A 10,137-nucleotide genomic window follows, 5' to 3' on the forward strand; every position below is an offset into this window, starting at 1 on the left:
GCAGAGACAAAGTGTGGAGCAGAGACTGAAGGAAAGGCCATCTAGACACTGCCCAACCTGGAGATCCATCCCATATACAGGTACCAAACCCAGACACCTTTGTGAATGCCAAGAAGTGCTTGCTGACAGGAGCCTGATATAGCTGTCCCCTGAGATGCTCTGCTGGGGTCTAACAAATACAGAGAACAATGTTCCCAGCCAACCATTGGACTGAGCACAGGGTCGCAAATGGATGAGTTAGAGAAATGTCTGAATGAGTTGAAGGGGTTTTCAGCCCCATGGGAGAAACAACAATGACAACCAACTAGACCCCCTTGAGTTCCCAGGCACTAAAACAACAACCCAAAAGTACACATGGAGGTACCCATGGATCCAGTCTCTTATGTAGTATATGATGTCCTTGTTGTACATCATTGAGAGGAGAGGCCCTTGGTCCTTTGAAGGCTTGATGCCCCATTGGAGGAGAATACCAATCTAAGGAAGCAGAAGTTGGTACGTGGGTAGGGGAAACCCCTCATAGAAGCAGGGGAAGAGGGGATTGTATAGGGGGTTTTTGGAGGGGAACATAAAGCAAGAAATAAACATCAGTAGTGACCAACCACCTTTCAATTAACATATTAGGGTTGTCTAGAGATATAAGAACAATACAGGTGATGATGGAGCATGCGTATGTACGTCTGTTTGTATGTGTGAGAGAAATAGGCAGACAGAAAGAGACATAGAGAGACATAGAGAGAGAGAAGAAAGAGAGTAGGATGGGGGGCAGTGAAAGAAGGATCAATTGTACTATTAACTCCAAATTTCTGATGGTCAGGTTGGAGACCAACTGAAGAACTATGGGTGAATCCCTTGCCAAGAGAGCATGAAGGTAGAATTTCATCTCCTTTAGAAGAAATTATTTATTCTTAAATTATGTATAAGGCCCATCCACATTATCAAGAATAATCTGCTTTACTCAATATCTAGTCATGAAACTGCTACTTTCATCAAAAAATTAGTTTCCCAAAAACATCTGTAATAGTATTTTAAACCTTCAGACTAGCTGAGCTGGCACATTAAATCTTCCAGTTCATTGACCACCCCAAAGAAAGATGCTTTAAGGTCTCCTTTTGAAAATGTATGGGAACTAGGACAAATAGTTTATTCAAGTTACTTTAGGTCTTCCTTTTCCCCCTTGCATCAACTTTGAAAAAAATGCCACATCTTGTCATTATGCAACGTAAAAAAGCACTGTAATTTTAAGCTCATTTGGTGATACTGGTATTACATGGCCATAGAGAGTACACCTTTTGACATAATCATGTCAAACATAATCGAGTAAGAAACATCAATTAGCTTAAACACAAACCTGCTCTGTCCTATGGTAAGTTTCATTGACATAGTTTTACCCTTTACCAGTGTAATCCGTAATATAGATGAGATTTTGACATGCAATATGGTATCTGGAAGAAAAGGACCTTAAGCTTATAACATACTAGTCTTTATTAGTTTATAAGCTTAGAAACATCAGAGTCATTAATAATCTCCAATACTTGCACAAATTAATCGTTCAGTTGTTTGGTTTATTCCGAGTACAGAATGGAAAAGTAATGAACTGTTAAACCTTCTTTTCCCATGGTAATGTAATGACATGTTGCTTGTCAAGAAATTCTTCCTCTTCCTCATCTGTACTGTAATCCCCAAGTGACAGCAAAGGCTGCATTTCAGTATTTCTTCCAGAAGAGCTGAAAATGCATTAGAAGATCAATACACAGCATATGGAACCAAGTTTCAGCTCTCATTTATCTTATGATCTATACTACATATGTTGAAGTCATTGGAAGCAGCCTGAGTTTGGCTATACGTTTTGATGTTCCTGGGATATACTCCATCTCTTCCTGATAAGAAATTCTCATCATGTTCCTGTTTCTGAGAAAGAAAACTATAATCGTACCAAAGGAAGAGAATTTTTATGGGCTCCAGTAGTGTCCTTCCCTGATGATTTTCAATGAACTTCTAAAACCTGGAGAGCCTCAGGTCATCATTAAGATCATTCATCATCATATTGTCTGCTTAAAAAAAACCTTAATGAACAGACATTCAGATAAATGATTCCTTTATGTACAGTAAATTAGCAGGATGTGGATACTCACCCAAGGTAAACCAAAGCTAAAATTCAATGACCCGAACTATTTGCTTGGAGTTTTTTTGTTTCCTAGTTTGTTTCTTTGATTGATCAACAGATTTTGTTTTGGATTTTATTTATAGGGAACAAGGACCTCCCAAAACTTTAACACATGGATATCTGACATTTAGAAATAAATATAGATTGGGTGAACTAAACTGTCTATATTATTCAGATATTTTGGTCCAATTTCTAGTTCATGTATATCAGAAATGTGAACATGTTCATCCTGTGATGGACATGACTCTTGGATAGATTATTTTATCAAATCCAAAACAGCCCAAATAAGCAATCCCTAGAATTATCTATAAGCCAGCTGGAAAGGGAATACAAATGCAAAGTGGATTTTTGTGCCTTTCTTTTACTTGTAAATCCTGCTTTATATCATGTGTCCCCTTTGCTTTTAGTATAAAATTGCTTTTGTGAAATAATGACCACACATATTGATTTCATTTGGAGTTCAAGAACATTCAGGGGAAAAAAGAGCAATTCCATACTCTTCCTCTTTTTAAAGTGTTATTTGTATTGAAATGCAATTATCCAAGAGCTCAGGCAAATAATTTTCCCTTTCTGAAAGTTTTGAGTTACATACTCTTAATTTCCTTTGATCATGAGACTTCAAGTGAATCTGAGAGATCTGTAATTAGAGAGTTTTTTATTTTGAATTTATTTTCTTATTTCTGAAGCTGCCAGTGCCACCAATATCCAAATTTATCTCTCTGTTGAAGCATTTTCCTATTTGAGCTATGTATCTTTTAAATCGATGCCTATGCTCAATGAAGTGTAAAATTGTGCAAATTAAAATATTGGTAAAAATTCTAGAATAAATTTTAAGGAAGAAAACCTTGTCAATGATTTATTTTTTAATATTTACATTGGGTAAGAGTCTACTTGTATGAACTATGAAAATTTATGAGATTAATTAATTCAAGTAAGACAACTGTCTTTCAATATAGTACTGGAAGATTATTTCCTTTCCCTCCTTTTAATGACACACACTATTTAGAGAGAAATATCTTCAAATTAAAGTAACGAGTTTTTATGTCTTTTACTAAATCATACTACTAGGTCAGCACAAGATCCAAACATTTTACAAAAATAAAATTGTCATAAATTGCACACACCTGTAAAGAAAACAGATTGGAGCTCATATAAGCCTGCTACTCACCATCTTTCAGCAGAAAGCTGGGGGTTTAACTTACCTGGACTCAGATCCATGGGGGTCACTCTCACAGGACATCTCAAGGAGGTCTTTGGACATTCGACTTAAAGTCAGAAAATTGTCATTGAATGCCTGTAACTCTTCTGAGGGTAGGCTGTGAGGTTCTTCTGAAGGATCTGAAACATGTGATTCCATATATCACTACCACATTCATTCAGGAAACAAGTGAACAGCATTTGATGCTGGAATTTGCCCAAACTGAATAAGCAACATAAAGAGATTCCACCCAGATTGGCCACCACCCTATTCTACCATGACTTTCTTTCCTGCCTTTTGTGCTTAGGGGAAATGATGCTTTGTATTTGAAAGAGTAACCTGTAAAACCTAAGTCTCCTTCTTCATCACCTGGCCTATGGTTCAGCAGCCTAATTGTAGACAAACAATGCATGTAAAAGAATCAGAATATTTAGGCAAATTTATACAAACTACTATACATTTAAGTATGGAAATAAATATTCCTATGTTAGATCTCAAGGCATATTTTTGCTGACATTGATGCAACTGTCTTTTTTCATAGAGCTTCTCACATAGCCTAGACTGACAGAATATGTAGCCAAGGATGATCTTGAATGTCACTGCCCTTTATCACTACTTGCTAAATATTGTGATTACAGATGTAAATCAATGTGCCCTGTTTATAAGGTCTTGGTGCTTATATCTAGAGTTTTGTGTATTTAGCACTCTAGCAATTAAACTATATCCCCAACCCATAAATCCATCTAAATTATCATACCATATATTATGATTTGTTTAAGTTGTCACCATCACTGGGTGCTATACCCTTCCCTATGACAAAAGTGTCAAATAAGTAACTTCCTGGTTGAAATGAATAAACACTAACAGTAGTCTCACACTGAACTGAAAAAAAAAAAAAAAAAAAAAGAAAGAAAGAAAAGAAACTTTAGTTTTGGGTGGTTAATAGTAACTTCCAGTCTTTCAGCAAGCAGATTTCCCCACTGAAAGTAATTTATTGTTCCCAATGAAAGATAGACCTCAATATATTTACAGATTAAAACTTCCTTTAAATTATTTAGCTCAGTGATTTTCAAATTATGACACACTTAGATAAATTAAGTTTGAGATGAAGTTCTTTCCCCACAATCCCAAAGCAATTAGAGAGTTACCTAATCTCATTTATATTTGAGGACTCTTGATAAGATTTACTGTGAAACAAAAAAAGAAAATCCTAAAAGTTTTGGGTTGTATTTTAAGAAAAAAAAAAAAAAAGCCTGTCACCACTTGTTAGGTAGAGAAAATGAAGACTCACAGAAAAACAGTCATCCACCATACAATGAAAAGTGGTACGCTGCCAAAGTTCCTTTAATTCAATGGTACTACAAGTTGCTATGCTACAACTTCTAATTCTAAGCATTTTTTCTCACACTCTTTTACACATTTTCTGAAAGTTTAAAATTACTTCAAAAATTGTCAATAGCAAATAAAAAGTTAAAATGACATTGTTAGAGAATTTGTTTTAAAAATCCTGACATAAGAGTTTGAGCTTTAAGAACAGCATAATCAATACAGGTGGAATGAAAAGCACACAGAGCAACCTTGAGGGAGATTCTTGACTGTCAACCTAACTACATCTGGAATTAACCGGAACTCAAGCAACTGTGTATACCTGTGAGGGAATTTTCTTGATTGGATCATTTGAGATATTAATATCTTTCTACCTTCTGGGCCACATCTTCTGGTGACTGCCTATATCAAAGAGGTCTTTTCTATTTTGTTTTTTGACCTCATGCTCAGTAGAAAATCCCTTCCTTCACTGGCATTAACACTGATTTCTTTGCAATTTTGGCCTATTCTGAAGACCAGCTGAGACATTCTGCCTCATGAATTGAACGACAATCAGAATTTTGGACTTTCTGTTGGGAGACTGCCATTCTGAGAACCCCAGATAATACTGTAGATAAAGGACATACTGGAAAGGCATTGTTAAAAGAGTATTCAACTTCAGGAAATAGGTTCCCATCAGGAGAAATCAGGATGTAACAGAATCCAATTGAAAAATGCAAAAGTAGAAGTTTTTTTTCCCTGCAAATGAAGAATTTACTCTATAGTCAGAAAGAAGAGCTGTCACTATAAGAAACACTTGAAAAAGAATCTTCCTGAACCTGCCACTAAGTGGCCAAGAACCTAAGACTAGATAGACCTGGTGGAAATATGATCAGAATAAAATGGATCAAAAAACTTGAACAAATGAAAAATATGACTCCCCTGAAAGAAATGAGAGGGAAAAAAAATGGTGCTCTCTCAAAATTAAGAAAGCATAGGATTAAGTCACAGAAGAATATAGAGCCTGGAATGTTCCTGTAGAAGTTTTAGAAGAAACTGGAGCTACTTCAGTTAATATATCCACAAAGCCCTCCCTGCAGGACAAACCCCAAAACCAAAAACCAAAAATCAAAAATCAAAATAACAAAAAACAACCTGACTACTAGGCTCAACCAAACAATGATAAAAACAGACAGAAGACAGTGAACAGATATCTGCTATTGTACAAAGGAAAGAAAGTTTAGATCTACTATTTACATACATTCAGGTCATTCATCATAACCCACATGTCTTAGGGGCCTGTCAAGTTGGCCATCCACACAAAGCTCTTGCCCAGCAAACCTGGCAGCATGAGTTTGATCTGTAGAATCCATGTAAAGGTGTGACAAGAAAGGTGGCTTGGCAAATTGTTCCTCTGTCCTTGTCATGCCATCCCTTCCTCCTTCCCTGTGCATCATCCATATACCCCCTCACACACAATATGCAGAGAAATATTTAAAAAGTATTTTAAAGCCAGATCATGTCAAGAATACCATTATTAAACTTTTAAGATGAATGACAATGTTGAGGATGAGTCTTTGGGTTAGGAAAAAGAATTTAATCCACAGAAATTTTGAGCAAGGAAGAAACAGGAATGAAATTGTAAGATAAATTGTAACTCACTGAGATGTATTTATTATAATCTTTTGATTAGAATGTGTATATTAGCTATTCATGGCCACTATGTCTCAAGATCTCCATGACAAGATCCAGGTCAGAAGCCTGAGTCTTCCAGCCTCAAGTTCTGGACAACAGGTGTGCCCTCCACTTCTGGAATGTAGTTCAACCTAGAATTGTCAATCAAATTGACAACCAGAAAATAGCTGTCATGGCATGTGACTTAAAGTGAGCAAATAAATGGTCTTCATTGTTTATTTTAGTTATGCGTTAATGCCAAAAATCTAAAGCAGAAAGAAACACTCTCAATTTCCGAGGTTTTTTCCTTCAGTTTTTTAAGAAATACACACAAAATAATGAACTGTCAATATTTTATTGTTTCTGGTCTAAAATGTGGCAATTTTATATAGTTAACTTGGCAGCCATATTCAGGTGAAAATAATTTGCAAACATCTATATTTTCATTCTATTAAGCTTTTGAATGTTTATGCCTGTCTGGCTACAATTTAAAAGTACTGGGCAAAGTAGCAGGAATTTGTTTTTATGAAGTTACAGTACACAATCCTTTTAATCTGTCCATCTATCTTTGGGTAGGTGTTTACTTCAAGATTGAAATGTTCCCTTTTGAAATAAGGAGGGAAACTCAAAATGTTGGAAGATTGTTTTGTGTACTACGTATTCCAATGCTGATTTCTGTGCCCAGAGATCTGGTTGAAGCCTGAAAATTGTCATTGTCATTAGTATTGAAGCATCTCAATGCTGTATAAAAATTGTTCTCCTTCAATTCTGACTGGCTAATAAAGTTCGGATCAGCCTACAGCTGTGCAGGAGAGTTAAGGCAGAACTTTTTATCCAATGAGGGAACCCAGGTGGAGGAGTTACCCTGAGGGTCAATATGAGGGAGTGGCTATTAGGGCAGGGATGGAGCAGGAGCAGCCTAGGCAAGTCTAAGGTGACAGATAATGGGGCACATGGCTGGGAAGTAGCCAAAATAGTCAGATTAGAATAGATGAGTATCCAGTCCAGCTGTAGTGCCAAATGTTATTATGAAATATAATAGGTCTCAATGTCATTATTCTGGAATAAGGGAGTCATAGAAAAGTCCCAAGTAATACTTTTACATCAAAACATAGGAAAAAATTACAAGACCAAAGATGAAAATCTCACAAGACTTGTGAGATCTCTCCACACTTTATATAAACAGGAAGGGTTTTTCAGCGGGTGGGAATGGGAACCGAAGACTTCCTCAGAGAAGCTACCTGAAAGCTGAGCAGAGAATTACAGCGAGAGAACGTGAGTAAACATTCATTCACAAAAGGTTAGGCTTTACAATGTACAGAAGTCACCCATCCTTCTGAAAACCATTTAACATTCTTGTTTCTGCAAGCAAGATATGAATGGTATCACTTCTATGGTCTGCCACTGGCTTCTCTTCCTGGGGTGAGTACAAATACACGCCCTAGTTAGAGTGTTTTAAGAGTACTAAGATTTTGTGATGTTATGGGGTTTTTGGTGTTTTGTTTGCTTGTTTTTTTCCTTGGGGTGGGGGTTGGTTGAGTTTTGTTTGGAATTTTCTTATTGCTTCAATTTTGCAAAATTGAGTTGGATCATTCTTAGAAAAGTAGCAAAGTTGTTGAAACTTAGTAAGGGAGAAAGAGGGTTACTAACAGTAAAGAAACATGATGGAAGGGTTAGAAAAAGGGAGGAATACACAGATCCAGTTAATGATCTCTTTATGTACAGTTGCTTTCAAACTGTGAATGACTTTAGGAGCTTTGCCTCTCTGATGCTTTATTACTACCAGACACTAGCAATGATCAAGAATACGGGAGCCATTTTTTTACACTCTCTGAATCTATTCAGGTTGGAAAGAGAATGAGCAAGTAGAATTCCATCCTAAACTATGGTTTGTTTCCTAGCAGCTTGGGCACCAGGGCATTGCCTGGGCCCTTGGGTCCTTGTTAGATAATGCAGGCACACTCATTCAGTGTGCATTTGGAGAAGACGCTAGTGAGCCTGTCCATGCAGTCTAGGTTGGGAAGATCTGTTGTAAAAGCCTCAACAGCTCAGTTTCTCCCCAAAGAGCCTGGACAGAAGATTTTGCAAATCTAAAGAAATTAATCTTTCATTGCACTTGAAGGAAAGGTAAAAAATATTTTATTTTTTAAATTTTTTTTAATTACACTTTATGTCTGTGTCCATACCCACATATAAACACCAGTACATACATGAGGATGTCAGAGAGAAACTGGGGGGAATTCTAACATGTGTCCCTATGATTAATTTCTTTCTTCCTTCTTTTCTTCTTTTTTTCTTTTTTTTTTTTTTTCTGGTTTGTTTGAGATAGGGTTTCTTTGTACAGCCCTGGATATTCTGCAACTCTGTAGACCAGACTGGCCTGGAATTCACAGAGATTGCCTGCCTCTGCCTCCCAAGTGTTGAAATCAAAGGTATCACCATCACCCTGCTGAGATAATATACCAGTTGCCAATCTTGGCTGTGGGGCAATGGGCTATGCACAGACAACCTGGTCTGCAGTCGAGCTCAGGTTTGAACCTCAGTTGTATCTGTTGGGTGGTAATTTCCACCTACATGGGATGGTAGGCATTTGATCATGTCTCTTGGACCCCTGACTCGTGTTGAAGTTACTGCCCCACAGCCCCCACAAGAGAGGCATGTGACTAACAGTCATGTACACAATGTCCCAAGTCTCTGGCATTCTGGATAGACTCCTCCACAGTTACCTAGCAACAGCAAGATAACAAAACCTACTATAAGAGGGACTGCTTGTCCCCTCCTCGCTCTCTCTAAGCTCTCTCTTACTCTCTAAGCTTTTACCTCTCTCTTTCTAATCCTTCACCTTTCTTACTCTCTAACTCTTTTTCTCTCTTTCCCTTCCCCCTTCTCTCCTCTTGGCCATGGCTGCTCTCTCTCTCTCTCTCTCTCTCTCTCTCTCTCTCTCTCTCTCTCTCTCTCTTCAACTTCTCTCTTTTCCCTTGCCTTTCTACAATAAAGCTCTAAAACCATAGACTGTCTCTGTTCATGAAGGCCAGGGCTAAAGACACTTGCCTGTGTGGGAACCACCCAGAGTCTCCTTTCCCCCTGCCCTCTTTTCCCCGTAACTCTGGGGCCTATGACACCCCAGGGCCCCTATTCTGTGGGATGCCTGAGACTGAGAACCTGGTACCAGGGTTGCCCCTTGTCCACCACCCACTATGTGGAGTCAGTGGCTTCACACAGCCAGATGCCCACCCGGGATAGCGTGGAAAACATCTGGCCATCCTCTTGCATCCACCTGCCCAGAACTCTGGCCAGACACAGGATCCCTCCCTCCCCCTCTTCCCCTACACCCACAGCCCCCGCACTGGGCCACATGGCTTTATACACTGAAACAATCTGCTGACCCAAACATCATATGTCACAACTTGTTTGTGTGCTGTTTAGATAGAGTAAAACTACATAAAATACTTTAAATTTGTGATACTAAGAATTTTTGTATGTTATTTGGGATATCTAAAGAGATAAGACATAAGGGAAGAGTGTGTCTTTTTTGTTTGTTTGTAAGACATAAAGATGAGAGGGAGCCAACCTTGACATTGCCTGGAGGGACAAATCCCAAAGTCCTGAGTGCACAGAGACCTAGATGCAAACATGACTGGCAAAGGAAAAAAAAAAAGAAAGAAAGGGAGGAAAGAAGGAAAGGAAAGGAGAAAGAAAGAAAAGAAAGAAAGAAAGAAAGAAAGAAAGAAAGAAAGAAAGAAAGAGAGAGAGAGAGAGAAAGAGAGAGAGAGAGAGAGAAAGAAAGAAAGAAAGA

The 10,137-nt window shown here is 37.9% G+C and overlaps 1 protein-coding gene across 2 annotated transcripts in view; it reads right to left on the reverse strand.

Moving 5' to 3' along the window:
• Positions 1-1,529: 1,529 nt before the first annotated feature.
• Positions 1,530-10,137, reverse strand: part of Zbbx (zinc finger B-box domain containing) — a 90,499-nt gene continuing 81,891 nt past the window's right edge. For both annotated transcript variants that reach the window (XM_021196651.1, XM_021196650.1), the window contains exons 16-17: positions 3,367-3,502; positions 1,530-1,724 (exon numbers count right to left, since the gene is read on the reverse strand). In XM_021196651.1, coding sequence (XP_021052310.1) covers positions 1,598-1,724; positions 3,367-3,502 — 263 coding nt within the window. In that variant the 3' untranslated portion in view covers positions 1,530-1,597. The remainder of the gene's footprint in view (positions 1,725-3,366; positions 3,503-10,137) is intronic.

This window comes from Mus pahari, chromosome 4 (assembly GCF_900095145.1).
Source record: "Mus pahari chromosome 4, PAHARI_EIJ_v1.1, whole genome shotgun sequence".
Taxonomy (NCBI): Eukaryota; Metazoa; Chordata; class Mammalia; order Rodentia; family Muridae; genus Mus; species Mus pahari.